The sequence below is a fragment of the Bos taurus genome, chromosome 27 (genome assembly GCF_002263795.3).
Source record: "Bos taurus isolate L1 Dominette 01449 registration number 42190680 breed Hereford chromosome 27, ARS-UCD2.0, whole genome shotgun sequence".
Classification (NCBI taxonomy): domain Eukaryota; kingdom Metazoa; phylum Chordata; class Mammalia; order Artiodactyla; family Bovidae; genus Bos; species Bos taurus.
In genome coordinates this window covers 34,083,220-34,103,448 of record NC_037354.1, presented here as the reverse complement: position 1 = coordinate 34,103,448, position 20,229 = coordinate 34,083,220, and the positions used below count along the sequence as shown (strand labels likewise).

The 20,229-nt window shown below is 49.2% G+C and overlaps 1 protein-coding gene across 4 annotated transcripts in view; it reads right to left on the bottom strand.

Moving 5' to 3' along the window:
• Window positions 1–20,229, bottom strand: part of PLEKHA2 (pleckstrin homology domain containing A2) — an 81,464-nt gene that overhangs the window by 24,279 nt on the left and 36,956 nt on the right. For all 4 annotated transcript variants that reach the window (NM_001427892.1, NM_001035383.2, NM_001427890.1 and 1 more), the window contains 2 exons: window positions 7,502–7,558; window positions 602–650 (listed from right to left, as the gene is read on the bottom strand). In NM_001427892.1, coding sequence (NP_001414821.1) covers window positions 602–650; window positions 7,502–7,558 — 106 coding nt within the window. The remainder of the gene's footprint in view (window positions 1–601; window positions 651–7,501; window positions 7,559–20,229) is intronic.

Here is a 20,229-nt window from a genome sequence, read left to right as displayed (position 1 = left end):
GCAACCGCTTTGTGCCAGGAAGCACACGCTAAGTGCTGGGGATATACCAGTGACAAAGCCGGGGACCATCCCTGCCTTCGCGGCGCTTACACCCCAGACATAAAACAGAAGCTATTTGTTAGCTTCTGCTCATAGCACTTAGTACAGCACCGACAAGGCAGTAGAAGCCAGTTAAATACTGATGCTTCAGTGACCTGCATCCACTGAGCGGCTCTGCTTCCTGGGGCACCCCCAGCCATCATTCATTGGCAGTAAGACTTTCAGTAGAACATTCCCTAGTTCCCTCAAGTCTCTGTACCATTCCTCTGCTGAGTTAAAGGTTCCTTAAGACTTCCGGTAGATACCTGGCACCCTGCCCTGCAGAGAGCCAGGAGAACTGAGACATCATGGGCGCCTGTGCCTCCATCTTATGTTATTAACAATCTTCGCAGGGAGACCAGGGAAAGGAAGATCATGTGACACCCAGGGATATGGCTGGGACAGCGGTCCCTCATACACACACGGTACAAGTCACATGTGATCGATCACAGGACCGTCTCCACGCAAAAGAGGAAGCTGCTGGAGGAGTGTTCAGAAAACCCATCCTCTGCTCAGGACTTACCGAAGCAAAACGGAGTTTTGGGTTTCTGCTTTGGGGTGGCTATGCTCACCTAAATCAGATGAAAAAAGAAAAGAAACGTGAGTGTGTTTCCAACAGTGTTGTAAAGCTGTGTTGTTTTTTCCTTCAAAACTTTATACATTAGGGGACTCGATACAAAAAGAAGAGTATACAAAAACATATGAGAGCATTTTAAAAACTAATGGCTGAGTGGAAACCTTGCACTCATCATCCAGATTAAGAAATCACCCACTATCGATCCTATTTCTTAGAAGCCCTCTGTGCCCCTCTCTGGTAGATAGAATCCCAGCCCCACCCCTCAGAGATAACCGCTATCTTGATGTCTGTGTTGAATCTTCAAAAATGCTCACAAGCCACTAAGTCCTGAGAAAATTCTCTTTGGACCACAAATATATGTACCTTTCACATTAGCGAGACCCTACTCCTCTCCCAACCACCAAACCTCCTCCCCTAAACAGTTCTGTGAATCAGAGGTGGAATTGTCACAAATACCCAGATTTCAAACAGAGCCCACAGAAAGGTGGGTCACTCACTGCACTGAGACACACAGATCAATTTCCCTTATCTTTACCCTGACTGCTTCACCATGAAAATAAGCACTTCCCACCTGCCCAGAGAGCAGCTGACGGGATCAGGGCACATCCCATATTGAAGGCAAGGGCATAAGAAAGCGGGACTTTTTCTACCTCCTGCTGTGTCATCCTGCCTTTTCAAGCCTGCCCCACATGTATGTTCTGATTCTGTGACTGTTGTGAGCCCGTCTCATTTGAGTTCAAATACACTGAACAAGGAAAGGAAAGCATATTCCATCATATGGAATTAGATGACTGCCCTTGATGAAGGCTGAACCTCCCTGGAGCAGGCCTCCACCACTGGTCCTGGGATTTCTAAGGGGACAGCCCCTTCCCCCAGGACCGAGGCTGGGAACCAATATTCACATGTGGCTATCATCCACTCATGCACACCATTCCCACATTTCTGGGGCATTGTCCAACTTGCTCTCGCCCAGGGGCTCCTGGAGTGGTTCTAGCTTTAACAGGAAGCTCATTAGAAGCCAAGAGCTAAAGAAAACTTTGGAGTCGAAATTAAGGTTTTAGGACTTCCCTGGTGATCCAGTAGCTAAGACCCTGCACTCCTAATGCATGGGACCCAGGTTCCACCCCTAGTCGGGGAACTAGATCCCAAATGAACTCACAACTGAGAGTTCCTATAGTGTGCGTGTGCCCAGTCGTGTCCGACTCTTTTCGACCCCTTGGACTGTAGCCCACCAGGCTCCTCTGTCCATGAGATTTCCCAGACAAGAATACTGGAGTGGGTTGCCATTTCCTCTTCCAGGGGATCTTCCCAACCCAGGGATCGATCCCATGTCTCCTGTGTCTCCTGCATTGGCAGGTGGATTCTTGACTACTGAGCCACCTGGAAAAAATCCTGCCCTGCCACAACTAAAGGACCCGAGTGCAGGCAAATAAAATAAAATAAAAACAAGAGGGAAAGACCCAACATTAAAAAAAAAAAAAAATTAAGTTCTCATCATGGCTCACAGTGGCTCAGGATCTGATTGTGACTGACACACCAAGCTGACACACCAGGGTGACTGAATTCTCCCTCTTGGCTCTAAGTTCTTTCTACAGACCTGGCCCAGATTTCTCAACAACCCAAATTAATACTGCCCAGAACACTCAAGATGGGAACCGAGGTGGCAGCCTATAAAAGATCAAAGGAAGGACAGGCGGCACAGCCTGGGCTTTGGTGCCAGAGCACCAGGGCCCCCATCCCAGGTGTCCCAGCTGTCTCACCATTTCCTAGTCCATCAAACAGTAATAATAAATCATGCTCTCACAGGGCCTTGGAGAGGATTAAATGTGACAGCCCAGGTGAAGCACTTAACCCACCTTATCATGCAGAAGCTGCTCAACCAAGGAGAGGCTGTTTACACCCACTCCACGTACCAATGCAAGCCATGCTATGCTGGGCATGAGGGGCTTCCCTAGTAGCTCAGATGGTAAAGAATCTGCCTGCAATGCAGGAGACCCAGGATTGATCCCTGGATTGGGAAGATTCCCTGGAGAAGGAAATGGCAACCCACTCCAGTACTCTTGCCTGGAGAATTCCATGGACAGAGGAGCCTGGTGGGCTACGGTCCATGGGATCGTAAAGAGTTGGACATGACTGTGTGACTAACTTTCACTTTTCATGCTTGGCATGACGGACAAAATGCTAAGGGCCTTGTGAGCTTCTCCGGGCCCCAAAACATGTATGAGACCTGGCCTCCAACACATAAAATGAATATGGCACACTCAATAGTAATAACTATTCAACTGAATGTCTATATGACGTTATACCAACCTCATCAACATGCCTACAAGATGTCGCATTAAGCCAACTTCATTCACATTCTAATTAAACATTCACAAAAACCGCACAACATTCAAAAATAATCAGCAGCTTTGATTTTCTTGGTTCACGAGAATCCCTGGATGTGCAAGACGATAGCTGAGAAATTAAAGCCAATCATAAATTGAGTTACTCACAGTCAAACCATTTCAAAAATGAAAATGATGAAAATCCTTTCAAATATCTCACAGCCAAACAATTACAGTCAAGGAGGGAAGTGAAGTCTTTCTGATGTTTACCATGATGTGAGGTATACGCTAGAGAGCCTAAAAAAGTCTTTAAATCATCTCCCAGATGATGAAGATTTAGACAAAGGTGAGCCCACATATCTGCCTTCAAAGAGGATGAAAATCCCCTTGCCTATTTAGCATCTGTGCGCCAGAGCCCTGCGAACAAGCCCTGGCCCCCGTGCCATCTTGTTCTCCTGGGATGCAGACCCCAGAGTTCAACCTGAGCCACACTGTGTGTTTCCCTCCTGTTTGCATCTGATGTTCTGATCTGTCGGTGACTCACGGGCTTCCTCCCTCAGCACCCGTGTTCCTGCAGGTCCTCAAGCTCAGAGCTCCTGTGCGCCCCGCCCTTGGTTCCTGTATGACCCTGACCCTCGCAGAACTACCTTGGCCCTCCCTGCCTTCTGCACACTTTCACCCCGGCTGGGAGACAAACAGTCCACTCTGACCACAGCTCATTACCAGCCCATCCAAGGGAAACGCGCTCATTACCGGAAGTCAAAGCTTTCAAAGAGATCACTTGGCTTTCCATTTGCTTTTACATGTTTATCCAGTGTTCAGTTGGGAGTACGTGTGATTACACGCCTGCACACCTGTAATCTGCTTCGTGGTGACCACAGAAGGATTACCTGGCCAAGCAGCTCTTGCTGAATTAACAGGACGCTACTTCTAGGTCAACCCTGATGGGCTGTTTAGCAAGGGTAAGACCCTCAACATCTCTGATCAGCCCCAAGAGTGGCAAAGCCAGAGGGGAAGCAACTACACTCCTTCTTACAGTCCTGGAATGACGAAGAAAATACAGGGACTTCCCTGGTGGTCCAGTGGTTAAGACTCCAGGCTTCCAATACAGGGGGCATGGGTTTGATCCCTGGTTGGAGAACTAAGATTCCACATGCCTTGGTGTGGCCAAAAACAACAACAACAACAACAAAGCAAGTCCCATCTATTGGCTGCTATGCCCTCAGAAAGAAAGGCCAAGGTGGGGGCTGAGAGGGGGTCTCACTCACTCTGGAGGAGTATAGCTCTGGCCTCCCCCCAGATCCCAGTGATGGGGGGCAAGACCCCCACCTCCTGGGAGGGATAGCACCACTGCCCTCACCACACCACCTGCTGCTGACTAGGCCAGCCCATGCAGCTCCTTCACACGTGGTGAAGGAGCAGAAAGGCTCTTGAAGAAGTGGCGCGGTGGATGGGCTGACTCTGGCCACAAGTAAGTCGCTGCACAGCAGTGGTTGACCGGTGGGTCCTAGGTGAGGAGGCAGGGAGAGGTCAGGGGGCAGGGGAGGTGAGGCAGGGACGGAGCACAGGTCACCCGCAGAGTGACACAGGCGAGGCCGCCCCCTGCCCCCCCAGCCCAACAGACGCTCAGGAACTCGCTCTTATCAGATCCTGCACAGACCACAGGAGCAGCAAAGCCATGGGGCACCGGGGCACTGCGAGCCCGCCCCACCCTGGCTCCCCTGAGCCGGAAGTAGAGCTGGGGCCCCTCCAGCAACAGCAGCAGCAGCAGCAGCAGCCAAAGGCCTTGGAGCCTCGGTGCTGCCCAGGGAGACCCTGCCCCACAAGGCAGCATCAGGACCCGGGGAAGAGGCACTCACCCACCCAGAATCATAGCAGGCTCGAAGCTGGAGCCTCTGAACCAGCTTCCAGGGGTCAGTGAGCCCTGGAGGCACAGGAGAAATGAGGGTGTGTGCACACACACGTGATTTACCCGGGACATGAATCCACGCTTCTCATCAGACTTTCCTAAGGATCCATGACCCTGCCCACCCCTGCCCGTCAAAAGCCAGGAGTGAGCCCTGTTCCAAGAAGGTCTTTGTTGCAATTAACAGAGAGCCAGGCCACAAGCTGGAAGTGTTAAGTGAACAGGACCTTATGGGGCCTTCCGCAGACAAAGCCTCCCCGCCCCACCCCCCTCCCTGTATCCTCTGCTTGAGCTCCCCTCTGAGGTACCCAGATAATAGTATCTGATGAAAATTTCCTGAGTTGTTTTGCAGATGTGAACCCCATCCCCCCAACAAGCAGCAGCAAACGGAGGAAGGACTAGATGACCTTGAGTACGTGGTCCCATGTCTCCTGAAGCCCGAGGTCGACCACTAACATGAATTCCCACGACACCATCAGCCCGTCAGAGAAACGTGCACCCTGAGGCCCTCAACCCTCTCATCTGCCCTTAATAACGCTTTGCTGAAACCCTTCAGGGAGCTTGAGACTCCTGAAGGCCGTGAGCCACCTCATCTCCTTGCATGGCCTTGCAGTAAAGCTTTCTCTGCTCCTGACTCCCACGTTTCAGTTTGGTTGGCCTCAAGGGTCAGGCCAGGACTCCCATTACCAGAGGAGGAGCTGGCTGTGTGGAAGAGGAGGACCCGCAAACAAAGCAGGGAGGTGGGTGGAGTCAAAGGCCAGCATCCATCTTTTTCTAGTTGGCCTGAGAACTGGCCCTGCTGCTGCGACATCAACTGCAGAAGCTTCCTCTGTGTTAGCCTCTCTGAAGATGGATGTTCCCAACACCAGCCCACAAGGACGAGCACCCTTAGCGGAGGCCACACGCACTACGGCCAGGCTGCCGCTGCTGGTGCAACAGGTTCCTCGGGGACGGGACACCTAGGGGTTAACAAGAAATAACCTGGAATGCCGAATTTGATACCAGCACAGGCTAAATGTTTTTTTTTTTTTTTTTTTTCTGGGAAAACCCCTGCTTTCTGGCACTGGGTCAGGCAGCAAGCAGTTCAAGGCTCTCCTCTCCGAGAAACCTGACCCATTGGCAGCTGTGCGTTTTGCAAAACCCATCCCCGCCTGCCTCTCCCCTCCACGGAGGGTACAAGACAGGTCCCTCCTGCTAAAGGAAGCAGCCTCCCAAGCCGAGAATTCGAGAAACCCTCATCTGAGCTGCATTTATAAATCATGATTCTGCAAGAGACTGTAGGCCTCTTCTCCCATCAGGACGGAGAAAAAAAAAAAAAAAACCCTCTCAAATGGGAGATGGTTTAGAGTTTCATTAATCTTGGGGTTCTCTGCTCCCTGCTCTCTGAATTCTCTCTCTTCCAACCTCCTAGTGAAATGACCTAATGAGCTCACAGCAAGACAGGACAGGACAGGACAGGAGAGGGGAGGGCCCAGGGCCCTGGCCGGAGGGGCCTCCGGGAGCCAGCCACATTCTGACCACAAAGCATGCAAATTGCCTGCTTTCCTAAGCCCTTCCCCTCTCCCGGTCCTTCCCTCCTCGCTCTAAGGCTCCCAAACACTGCCCTGCACCCAGTCTCCTCTGCTGGACTCCCACCTGCAACCCCTGCAGTTGCCTTCCCCTTTGGCCCAGCTGAGATGGGAGGGCTGCCCAAGGACCCCCAAAGCTTATTATGAGATGGACAGGAGCCACTCAGATCAGAGCCCCATCCCCTGAGGAGGGGAGAATGTGGACAAGGAAGCCGAGGTCCCCAAGAGGGCTGAGTGAGGGCCTTCCAGAACCTCGGTGCTGGCTGGGGGCCACTTGGCTCTCCTTGCTGGACAAACAGTTCCTCTTTCTAGCAAGGCTCTAAATCCCCCGGCCTTTTTTTTTATCACTGCTGCATCACAGGTCAGCGCCGGTGCCTGCTCCAAGGAGGAGCCACTACACAAAGCTGAATTCAGCAGCTACGAGTGGGCACCATCCACTTGGAGCCCCCCAGGCCCCACCCAGGTCTCAGCCCAGAAGAGGGGTTGCTCTCGCCTCTTCTGTGCAGACTGGACCAGGGGATGGGCTGTCGGCTGGCCTGCCAGCCCGTTCAGCTGTTCTCTGGCTGCTGAGTGGTTGGGGCCCTCCCAGGCTCCCCTCCACAGTGATCCGGTCCCGCCCATGGATAAGCTTTCAGTGCCGCCCCAACGCTTTCTGAGCCATGCCAGTCGAACCATACACTTTGAGAGAATCCTTTACAGTCACTGGGTTTTTTGCTGTTGTGGTTGTGTTCCTTTTGGTCCCAGTTAAAAAAAAAGATCACGTCCCAGTCTTTGCCCACCCACCTCCCATCCCACCTTTGCAGGAGATGGCAGTATCACTGACTGAGGGGTCCCAGAAGTGAGAGGCTGCAAGACCACCCTCCAAGAACCTGCTGCCACAGGCCACCCGGCCCCGGTCAGTTAAAGGCTTCCACGGGCACATGGGGAGCACATCATAGCCCAGCAACACCCCCAGGAGCTGCTGCCCAAGGTGTGTGCTTCCTCTAGTTTAGATACTATACCTACTTACAAACCATGAAGTCCCAGAGCTCCAGGCCGACATTACCTTCGAGATGTAGGTCAGCTGCAAAGATCCGACAGCTCCTGCCCCAATTGCCAGGTTCTGAAAGACATGGGTTTTGCATTTGAAGAAGGATGCTATGCGAGGCAGTGGATACAGGACTACGGAAGGCTGAGAGTCTCATTCTGTTGATGCCACTTTCTGGCTTTGCAATCTTGACTAGTCACTTACTTTTTTTTTTAGCTTTTGATTTTATTTTGGAGTACAGCTGATGAACAATGTTGTATTCGTTTCAGGTGTACAACAAAGTGATTCAATTATACAGACGTGCGTGCTGTCCCTTCAGTCGTGTCCAACTCTTTGCAACCTCAAGGGCTGTAGCCTGCCAAGCTCCTCTGTCCATGGGATTCTCCAGGAATACTGGAGCGGGTTGCCATTTCCTACTCCAGGGGATCTTCTCAACCCAGGGATCAAACCCATATCTCTTACCATCTCCTGCATTGGTAGGCAGGTTCTTTACCACTAGGATCACCTGGGAAGCCCTAAGCCCTTCAATTGTACATGTATCTATTCTTTTTCAAATTCTTTTCCCAATGAAGTTGTTACAGAATATTGAGCAGAATTTCCTGTGCTATACAGTAGGTCCTTGTTGGTTATGCATTTTAAATACAGCAGTGTGTACATGTCCATCCCAAACTCCCTAACTATTCCCTCCCCCACCATCTCCCCATAAGTTTGTTCTCTAGTCACTTACCTTTCTTCACCTCACCACAGTGATAATTCTTGCCACGGTATGTGGACTTAACATTTCCCTTAGCCTCATTTATTTCAGAGATGTATTCTAGTACAGTGGTTAAAAGTGGGGGCTCCACCACTTTGTGAATAAGTTCCTTCATCTCTAAGCCTCAGTTTTCCCTTCTGTAAAAACAGGGATCATAATAGTACCTACCTCACCAGACAGTTCTAAGGATGAGTTAATAGACAAGACCACTTGCAGGAACTTCCCTGGTGGCTAAGACTCCATGCTCCCAATCCAGGGGTCTTTCGAGCCATCCCACGTGCCACAACTTAAGAAGAAAAAGACCCTGCGTGCCACAACTAAAGCTCTCTAGTGCCGCAGCTAAGACCCGGCACAGCCAGATAAATAAAGTAAATAAATATTAAAAAACACTGGGGATTGTCCCTGTTTAGAGTTATATAGTCATCTTTATGACTCTGAACAAGTGTTAGCTAGTTTTTATATATATATATATATATATAAAATAAAATACATATTGTCCTGACTGCTCTGATATCCCTGTTGGCTTTATCTTGTTTGATGACACTTCAAATTCTCTTCTTAATAAATATGGTACAGAGTAACACAATATAGGGGGAAAAAAGGAAATAAAAACATGTATCTTCAGTCTATTTCAAAGGGCAGGTATGAGTACTAAAATAGAATGGTATCTGTACAGTATAAAAAAAATAAATGCAACATCAAGAAACTCACAGGCACCTTGTCTGGCAACATTCTACCCTGACACAGTCTCTTGGCTCTCTAACTGCTCCACTGTCAGAAATGAAGGGATGAAAACACAGGGGTGGGAGCGTACCAAAGAAACGGCCGTGGTTAGAAATCACAGCTGGACAGTTTCTCACATATAACTTGGCGAATCCACTCCCACGGGACCTGAGCTCCTGGTGACCTCTTAAACTATTGCCGTAAGCCTCAAAGAATAACCTGGGAGCCCCTATTTTGAAGACCTGGGGTCATCTCTAAGCAATAAACAAAGGCAACTCTAGAATAATGGCTGCAGATCATTGTTCAGTCACTCAGTCATGTCCGACTCTTTGCAACCCCATGGACAGCAGCACGCCAGGCTTCCCGGTCCTTCACTATCTAGTAAATTTCCTAAAGGGTCAACAGTGGGATGACTTGTCATTCCAGGAGCCTGCCCTTAAGAAATATCTTAGATAGCAGGGAAGAGTCCTTCCAAGTGCAACAACCTAAATTCACAGGCATCACTTGAAGTAAGGCAGTGTGTGAAGCTTCCTACTCATAAGAAAATGGATGGAGATAAAACCACGATAAAAGGATTCTCAGAGCCCTAGAAATTTAGAGAAAGAGATCCAGAAAGGACATCTCCTCTCTTTTGCAAACGAGGCCATAAGTCTAAAAGCTGCCCTTGAGTATCTGAATCAGCATTTTGAATATGGACGACTGGATTTACACATTTTTTAAACTACATAATGACTGCATTGTTTGGTTGGTTTTTTTAAAAGAAAACTCTCTGTTGGGTAACCACAGATAGGCCTAGTACCTCTAAGTGTTAGTCGCTCAGTCATGCCTGACTCTGCAACACCATGGACTGTAGCCTCTCCAGGTTCCTTTGTCCATGGGATTCTCCGGGCAAGAATACTGGAGTGGATAGCCGTGCCCTCCTCCAGGGGATCTTCCCCACCCAGGGATCGAGCTCAGATCTCCCACATTGCAGGCAGATTCTTTACCGTCTGAGCCACCAGGGAAATCTATACCCCCTAAATCCGATTCCAAAAAGGAAACACAGCACCCCAAAAGGCCAGTGAGCAGCTGACAGTGCCTCTGAGAAGGCTGTGAACCACCCAAGACAGACAGCTCTGCAGGGAGAGGCTGCCCACAGCTGGCTGCATCTGCACAGCCCCGGGGACACACCGCCACCAGCCACCGTGGACACTGGCCCCCTGGCCCACCCCCAGCCCCTGTTGTGTACTTGAGGGAAGTGAGTCGTGTGTTGAGGGGACCTGCCTGAGGTCACACACCTGGCTCGGCTTCTCCTGACTTCCACCCCGAAGCCCTAGAAGCAGCATATTGCCATGTCTAACTTAAGTGGCTGGAATTCTAGCTTAGACATCACTGTCCTAGGCCCGCAGGCAAGTTCCTCTACCTAGAAGATGGGGCTCATCAGCCCTGTTTCCTGGGCTGGTTGTGAGAGTTACATAAGGGTAAACAGCGGCGCCCAGCCCAGGGCAGCTTCCATCCCCGACCAGCGGCGCTAATTACCAGACGCAGACGCCAAGTCTTGGAGCCGTTCTTGCCCAACTCAGTCTCCTCACCCCAGACCACAGCTGGAGGCCTCCAGAGCCCTAGCTGGAATTACGAGCGATCAAGTGGGATTTGAGGAGCCACTCAAGACACAAACCCACACGTCCTGCCAGATATGAACCCATCCCACTGCAACGACTTCATCTCCCCTCCACCCTCCGGAGGGAGGGCGGTCCACCCTCAGCCCCGGCTGCTCTCAGCTCTCTGGCTTTGAAGAGGACACAGTCATTCTCCCAGCCCAGCAAGCCCAGGGTAGAGGTGTCCCCAGCCCCTCACCATGGTCCTCCCTCTGCCTGCCTGCTCCTAGGATCACAGGCACCTCCCTGCACCACCAGAGGCCAGGAAAATCTGACGCATGTCTGAAAATGCAGTTCCCCCGCTCCACCCCCAACTGTGCTCCTCACCCAGGGGGAAGTGAGTGACGGGGGGAAAAGAGGATCACCCAGGATCACTGAGGCTTGATCCAAACTAACGGTGTGGTGTCCACTCCGATCGCTGGACCTGAATGGTGACAGCTCGATGCCAGAGTGGCAGCTTCAGGCCGGACACTTCCAGGTCCGGGAGGACTGTGCCAGCTGCTTGAGCTAAACAGCCAGATGTCCGGGCAGGAACGCTGGGAGCCTGCAACCGGGGAGGGCCGGGTGTCAGAGCCCACCTAGGGACGTACCATCTCCTCCAGGGGACGGACGGGAGGCCCCGCCTTCACGAAGCCGAATTGCAGCACATCCCAGCATCATCTGACAGTAGCCTGCCCGCCCCCTCCCTGAATGCATGCACATCACCCTCTCCTGGGGAGCTTGTTTTAAAAGACCCACCCGAAAAACACTGAATCAAAATCAACTGGAAGGCAGTCAGAACGTGCTGGAGTTGTTTGCCACATGGCTTGTTGGATTTTGGTTCCTCAGCCAGTAACTGAACCCTGGGCCCTCAGCAGTGACAGCCCACTAGACTACCAAGGGAATTCCCAGAACATGCACATTTTTTAAATGTCCCCAAGTGATCCCTCAATGGGCCCAAGTTTGAGAACAACTGGTTTACAGGACAAAATCTAGCCCTGGATTTTTTTTTTTTTTTTGGCCATACCTGGTGGCTTGAGGGATCTTAGATCCTCAATCAGAGATAGAACCCGTGCCCCTGGCAGTGAATGCACCGAATTAACCGCTGGACCACCAGGGAATCCCCCAGCCCTGAGTTTTATACTGGAGGGTATTTTACTATGCCTTTACGTCTCTTTTTGCTAGATTTTAAGCACACTGAGGACAAGAGTAGAGTCTTCTTGTCAGTCTTCAGCTGGCAAAGAATCCGCCTGTCATGTGAGAGACCTGGGTTTGATCCCTGGGTTGGGAAGATCCCCTGGAGAAGGGTGAGGCTACCCACTCTGGTGTTCAGGCCTGGAGAATCCTATGGACTGTATAGTCCAGGGGGTCACAAAGAGTCGGACATGACTGAGCAACTTTCACTTCAATGCCTGTTCTTCTTCCCAGGGTTTTAACATAAAGGGTAGGGGCCCTGGCAGTGACAGGTTTCTAAGCTCGCACAGCCAGGTCTGAGTCCCCCCCCCCACTCCTCCCCACCCCCACCCCTGCTGCAGACGCCACCCAGCCTGCTGACTCTGCGCTGGAGCCCAGGCAGCTGGGGAGAGAGGCCACACCCAGCTTCGGCCCAGAGAGTCACCCTGTGGCTGCAGCAGCTCCAAGAGGGAAGAGGAAGAAACCGAGGCCAAGGACAGAGTGGAGTTGGGGGGAGATCCCAGGGCTCCGCTCGGTGTCTGGGAGTCAGGAGCAGCCTGTACATTTCTGGGGCTTCTGAATTTTCTGGAACAATGTAGGGCACAGGGCACATTCCTATCGAAGCCAGATGGTTTCATGAAGACACTGCCAACCCTTGCTCTCTGCTCAAGGGTTCTCCTGCCACCAAGGTCCCAAAGGGAGCGCCCACTACGGAAAGTGGGAAGCAGGAAGCTGAACACCAAGGAAGGAATGGAAGTGCCCACAGAGATGGGGCGTACCTCCTGGGGGAGCCTTTTTTTCTAGAAGCAATGCTGATTCTTCTCAAAAGAGAAAAATGTCCCCATCCTCTAGTGAGAGTAATGGGAACACAGAAACAACCAGAAGACCCATCTCCAGATTCCTAAATTCAGGGAACGTCAGCGCTAGAAGGTTCTGCAGCTGCCTGGTCATTCACCAGGAGCCCTCCAAGCCTCACCTTGGGAAAAAGACTTCCCCAAGGAGTCAAGTGAAGACAGACAGACAGAGCCCCTTACTCCTGGGGTCAAGCACAGCCAGAGAAAGGAAAGTGAAACTGACAAATATTTTGAGTCTGTTATGCACCAGGCTTGCTGCGCAAGGTCACTCCACTTCACCCTGACAACCCCATTTCACAGATGAGGAAACTCAGGACGGAGCAGGTGACGCAAGTTGCTAACCAAGTCACACAAGTACTGAGTAGTCTCGTGAGGACTCTAACCCAACCCTGCCTGGTTCTCAAATCCCATGAACCATCCTTTATACCGGTCACCTCCCATGAGGCAGTTCTTCACGTCAACCAGGACCTGCTCAGCATCTACAAGTTGATTATCACCGAAAGGTAAACACAAGAGCAGGACCAGCAGGGTTACACCAAGAGGCCCTACACAGTTGCCCAAACTGGGCAGGGCAGGAACTAGTCAAACTGGCTCTTGGATGCCAAACTCCAAAAGACCAGCATTCAGAGAGTGAGCAGGGGGAAGGAGAGGCTGGCCCGTCTCGCCTTCTATTCTGTGCTTCCTGGGTGCCTGGCAGACAGGACCAGCTGGCCCAAGATTACCTAGGGAGGAGGAAGGGGTGGACATGGAATTCCACAGCCGGGGCACGAGCCACCAAGGCCGCCCATGGACTAAAACCACAACTCGAACCACCAGCAGTCAAGGCCAGACACAGACACTCAGAACAGCAAGACTTGCTAAGTAAGCAGGGTGGTGTGATGGGAACGGAGGGAGGGGGAGACCCTAACGCCCTCTGTCCACATCCCAGCCTTGGCCTGGCATGAGAATGACCCAAAGGCAAGTAAGCAAGATACTCCCAAGCTCTGGGTGGGTAGGTGGATGGGCGATGCTTTACCAGATGCTCTGAGAGCAACACATGTCTTCCCCTCACTCGGGAGTTCCAGCTGCTGGTACCAATTTGACTTAGATACTCAGTCGTGTCCGACTCTTTGTAACGGCATGGACTGTAGCCCACCAGGCTCCTCTGTCCATGGGATTCTCCAGGCAAGAACACTGGAGTGGGTTGCCATGCCCTCCTCCAGGGGATCTTCCCGACCCGGGGATCAAACTGCATCTCCTGCATTGCAGGCGGATTCTTTACCATCTGAGCCACCAGGGAAGCCCAAATGAGAACGCTGTGAGGAAAGGTGAAAAGCTCCTCTCTCCATTCTCCAGGTTAAATATGCATTCAATCTTTCCCTTCAAGAAAAGTCAATCCTGGGATTTCCCTGGCAGTCCAGTGGCTAAGATTGTGAGCTCCCAATGCAGGGGGCCCAGGTTTGATCCCTGGTCAGGGAACTAGATCCCACATGTCATAGCTGAGACCCAGTGCAACCAAATAAGCATTTTTAAAAAGTCAGTCCTAAAGGGAGGGGACATATGCACACCTATGGCTGATTCATGTTGATATATGGCAGAAACCAACACAATATTGGTTTAAAAATAAGTAAATTTAAATTTACTCCATTTAAAAATAAGTAATTTGAATTTTAAAAAATAGTAAAAATAAAATAAAAAGTCAATCGTGTCGTAAATGGCTGCTCTTGGGTAAGGCTTTCATGCTCTTATCTGGCTGTCTCTTTCTAGTGGACACACGCCAGCCCCGGTTCAGCCAGGATGGACGTCATGAAGTGTCAGTCTCTTGGCCACCACAACCCCCAGCTCCTCACTTCCCTCTTCCAAGGCTGGTGATAGTGACCTCAGACTTGGTCGAAGGCCTGGGCTCTATTTAATCCCCTGGACACGTTTAAGCTCCAAGACACCAACTGATGGCCATAGACATGGTGCCAAAATCTTCAGTTCAACAAGCCGTCTCCTTGTCCCTTTGCTCAGCTCAGCCTCCAGCCCATTTGCCTCAAACTCCATCATCACATCCCCTTCCCCTTCTAAATGGTTCTCTTCCCAACTTCCTCACATCCATCAGCCACTCCACATTCTCCCCCAGTCAACCAGGTAACACACCGCTGACTATTCTACTTCACCCTTGGGTCAGTCACCAAGCCTGCCACCGACTTGCTTCAGACAGCCTTCAGATCTGACCCCTCCTCTCTGTTCCCCCCACACCAACCCCTGCAGATACCATGGGAAGGGCTAGAACAAATTCCTCACTGTTATCCTCAATCCCAGGCCCTCCCACTTCCCTGTACCTCCTGACGTTACTGGCAGAACAAACCTGAACAAGTAGCATCTCTAAAGTAGTACTTTAGAGTTTGTCAGAGCACTCTCCTATTCATTTATCTGCACAGCAACAATGTCAGAGCTAAAGGTAACAGAGGCTCAGAAAAGGGGATGTTTTTTCCTCACACACAGCTTAATGAGTTCATCAAGTTGTCCTGGGCTTGGCTGATATAACTAACACAATGGATTTTGAAGCAGAATCTGATACTCAGAACTTCTCACAAATGCGAAATCACCTGCTTTGTGTTAGAGGCATTTTTAAAAATAATAAAAAATATATTTGTTTGTATATAAATAAACATACTATACAAAACAACTATATAAAAATAGATGTATACAACAGATACACTAAACAAACGCTGAAGGTTCCAACCTAAAGCAAAGCCTGACAACAATATAACCAAAAACAAATTTTAAGAAAACTAAGAATAATCATCACCACGGTTCTACATTAGTAAAACCTCTATTAAGCTTCTTGGCTTGTCTCTTCAGTTGCTTGGATTTTAATAACCAGTAATACAAACTACTTTGCTAGCATGTGAGATGAGCGCAACTGTGCAGTAGTTTGAACATTCTTTGGAACCAGAGATCAAATTTCCAACATCTGCTGGATCATCGAAAAAGCAAGAGAATTCCAGGAAAACATCTACTTCTGCTTTATTGGCCACGCCAAAGCCTTTGACTGTGTGGATCACAACAAACTGTGGAAAATTCTTAAAGAGATGGGAATACCAGACCACCTGACCTGCTTCCTGAGAAATCTGTATGCAGGTCAAGAAGCAACAGTTAGAACTGGACATGGAACAACAGACTGGTTCTAAATAGGGAAAGGAGTATATCGGCTGTATATTGTCACCCTGCTTATTTAACTTATAGGCAGAGTATATCATGCAAAATGCTGGGCTGGACAAAGCACAAGTTGGAATCAAGATTGCAGGGAGAAACATTAATAACCTCAGATACATAGATAACACCACCCTTATGGCAGAAAGCGAAAAGGAACTAAAGAGCCTCTTGATGAAGGTGAAAGAAGAGAGTAAAAAAGTTGGCTTAAAACTCAACACTCAGAAAACTAAGATCATGGCATCCGGTCCCATTACTTCATGGCAAATAGATGGGGAAACCATGGAAACGGTGACAGACTTTATTTTGGGGGGCTCCAAAATCACTGCAGATGGTGGCTGCAGCCATGAAATTAAAAGACGCTTGCTCCTTGGAAGAAAAGCTATGACCAACCTAGACAGTATATTAAAAAACAGATATTACTTTGCCAACAAAGGTCCATCTAGTCAAGGCTATGGTTTTTCCAGTAGTCATGTATGGACATGAGAGTTGAACTATAAAGAAAGCTGAGCACCGAAGAATTGATGATTTTCAACTGTGGTGTTGGAGGAGACTCTTGAGAGTCCCTTGGACAGCAAGGAGATCCAATCAGTCCACCCTAAAGGAAATCAGTCCTGAATATTCATTGGAAGGACTGATGCTGAAGCTGAAACTCCAATACTTTGGCCACCTGATGCAAAGAGCTGACTCATTTGAAAAGACCCTGATGCTGGGAAAGATTGAGGGTGGGAGGAGAAGGGGACGACAGAGGATGAGATGGTTGGATGGCATCACTGACTGGATGGGCATGAGTTTTAGCAAGCTTCGGGAGTTGGTGATGGACAGGGAAGCCTGGCGTGCTGCAGTCCATGGGGTTGCAAAGAGTCGGACACACCTGAGTGACTGAACTGAATTCAATGCAAACGACTAACACAATTGTCCCAAAGTGTTTCTTAGTTTTTACTTCTTTTTAATTTAAACAAAGCACATCTTGTTATAAAAACAAGAAGCTTTCTAAATGACTAACATTACCAAAGAAAGCACATAGAGCACTTACAGTATTCTATGCTAAGTCTCAAAAAGTCCCTACACTATTTTAATTCTTAAAACATCAATTTCTTAATAATTTACCCTAAGCAGAATTTGCATTTTGGTGGGAAAAAAAAAAGTGAGATCTGTTGCTTGAAATCTTCTTTGGGGAATTTTTTTTTCCCAAAGGAATTCTGCATTCTTACTCTAACCCAGAATGGACAAAAGCATGCCAGAAATTCCACTTAACCCTTGAAATCATGTGTTTACATGGATAGTTAATATACCAATTACATAAAATCCATGCATTACAAACACTCTGTCCCCTAAAAAAACACTCTGTTCCCTGTACATGGGCTCCTAAGTGCATAGTTACAGCACTCCCCTAGATTGAGTCCTTGGTGAGTATGCTATGCAGTGTGAAAGTTACACCAAGAAAGCTATATGCTGAGAATATTTCTGGACAGACACACAAGAACGTGGAAACACTGGCCGCCTCTGGTTAGGGGGACACGTGACTGGGATCCAGGAGTGGGAGGGAAAGACTGGTCACTAAATCAGTTCCCCCAGATTTTGAATTATATACCATGTGTGTGTACCGGCCATTTTTAAAAGCAAGTTATTTTCCTGGTTCTTGGCATTTTCATAGGTTCAGCATATCATGCAAAAGTCTTTGGCCAAGCCACATAAAATCCCTGGAGGGACCCTAGTTCCCCTACCAGGGATCAAACCCGGGCCCACAGCAGTGAAAGCACTGAGTCCTAACCACCGGACAGCCAGTGAATTTCCCCAAAATCTTTTAAACGTTGTTCGGAACTTGTTTGAAATCAGCAATGCTCAGAAGAACAGCTGTTCCCATCTACCGTTCCTGGACTTGAACTGCAACGTTTCCCAGCCTCCGGCCACCCCTGCCTGCTTCAGACTGGCCCCCTCAATCTGAACTGGCATGAACCAATCTGTCCTGTTACTGCTCGTCCTGAATCCAGTGGGGTTTGTACCCTGACAGACTCCCTCGGTTTGTGTCAAGTCTGAAGTCAAGGGGAGATTCTGTTAGCAACGAAGGGCCTCTGTTCAGTCTTGAATGGTGCATTTTTCCTCAGATTCCAGGGCTGTTCCCTGTACTTGGGCTCCTAAATGCATAGTCACAGCACTCCCCTAGATCGCGTCCTTGGTGAGTATGCTATGCGGCGTTCAACACACCACAACCTTAAAGCTGTTGCTCCATTTCACCTTCATTTCAAAAATCTGAACATAAGGTGAGTACATACTTGAACTCTCGGTAAAGAAATTAAATGTTAATAAAGTAGTATACTCCCCCCAAATCTTTTGAATATTGTTGGATTTCAGCGAAATTTTGCTCAAGGAGGACACTGATACAGAAAGCACAAGTTTTTAAACATGGCAATTTCTGCCTAGCCTTTAAGACAAAATTATTGTCCATTCCATAGTATATGTTAATATCATTTTCTACCACTCTTCGGTATTCCTTCTACTAAAATGCTGCCAAATATCCATCTTTATGTCAATACAGCTAAAGCTCTCCGTCCCTTTCAAAGGAAAGAATTGCTTTCAGCTTCAAAAAAAAAAAAGCAAAGGGCTTTTATCAGGGTCCAAGAGTTACCAGGAGAGAGGTCATCTTTTTGGATACTATGGTGATCCACAATTCACATCATGGCCTTTGGAAAATAAGAGCTGCTGCTGCTGCTAAGTCGCTTCAGTCGTGTCCGACTCTGTGCGACCCCATGGACTGTAGCCTACCAGGCTTCAGAGCATCTGCCTATTTTTTGGCAAAAGAGATAAAACACAATCTATGGAGTAAATCTGACAAGAACAACTGTCTACGTGCAATAATACTCTTTTCATGCTTCAATTTATCCTTTGTTTAGGGCCATATAATTTAGTCTCGCAATTACTTATCCAAATGGGCACCACAAGAGCGGAATGTAAGTGTTGCCATGCAACTGAAACATCAGTCGGTAACAGAGTAGAGCAGCCTAACGAAGGAATTTCTCCTTTTCTGTCATGATAGGGATCAACATTAAAGTAAAATAACCTGCCATGACTTCACTGTAATGTTTGACAGGAAATCCAGCCAATGTCTGTCCCTATTCAGGCATTATCTGTGTCCTGGATGTTGTCAGCAGATTGATTTTTAAATGCATGAACCAAGTCAGGGGCCATAATCAATAATATTGAAACTTTCCATTTATAGGGTCCTTTAGAGCTAATGGGTTTCATCCTCTACCTGTTTGGTGCCACCTCTGTCTGGAGTTAAAAGCAACTTGATTGCATACTTCAGCACACAGATTCCAGACTCTTTATCAGGCACTCAAGGCTGTACCTGGTCTGGCACACATACCCGCCGAACACACACCCACGACCAATCCTCCCCAGCAGATGCGGCAATGGCCTCCTATCTCTGTTTTGCATCTGAGGGCTATCCTCAGCTACTGAACTCATTCCGTCCACCTGCAGAGGGCCGGAACCCTGACAGTCCACTCTGGAGGGTGCTGAAGCCAGCCTCCTTGGGACAACTTCGAGTCCCCCAGAGCATAAGGCTAAGCCCATCGTTTGCCAACTTCTGCGGGAGCACGGGCCCTCATCTGCTCCCTCCCCTTCCCTGTCCCCCTGTCCTGTTGCCAGCTCTCTTCTTAATAAAGAGCTTGCCACGAATCCTAGCTTTGGTGAGTCCTGGTCTTCTGGGGAACTCAGAACCCTGAACGCCCTTGAAGCAGGCAAGCTCGCCTTTCCTCCTGGGTGCCAACCCTGCTCTATAATGAGATTGTTGCTGTTCAGTCGCTAAGTAAGTCGTGTCTGACTCTTTGGGACCCCATGGACTGCAGCACTCCAGGCTACTGTTAAGTGCAAACCCTTCAACCAGCAAAATGCACAACAAATGTGAATCACCTGTAGCGATTACAACTCTAACCTCACTCATCCTTGCAGACCTGGATCTAAGTCACCCCTCCATGAAGAGGGGCCCAGAAGTTTTCTCCCTGCCTCAATTTTATCTAATCCTCTGTCTCCTCACCTACAGTGCAAGCTGCACAAAAGGCCCAGACTCTGTCTTAGGTGCTGTTGCAGCGTCAGCATCTAGGCTGGTGCCTGGCATATGGGACATATTTAGCAAATATGTGATAAATAATGATGCTGAATTTCAAAGATCCCACTCTAGTCTCAGTCCCTTAGGAAATGGAAGGGCGAAAGGCCGGGTTAAGGATCACCCAAAGGGCCCATGATGACTCACCTAACATACAAAACACCTCAGGGCCAGAGTCAGAACCTGATCCTTGATCTCTCGTCTCCCAGGCCTGGGAATGTTCCATCTGAGACTCCACCTCCAGGCCCTCCATCTTCCCTGGACCAGCAGCACAGAGGAAAACTGCAACTCCTCCTCCTGCACCCAAACTAGTGGCATCTGGGCTGTTCACTTTAATG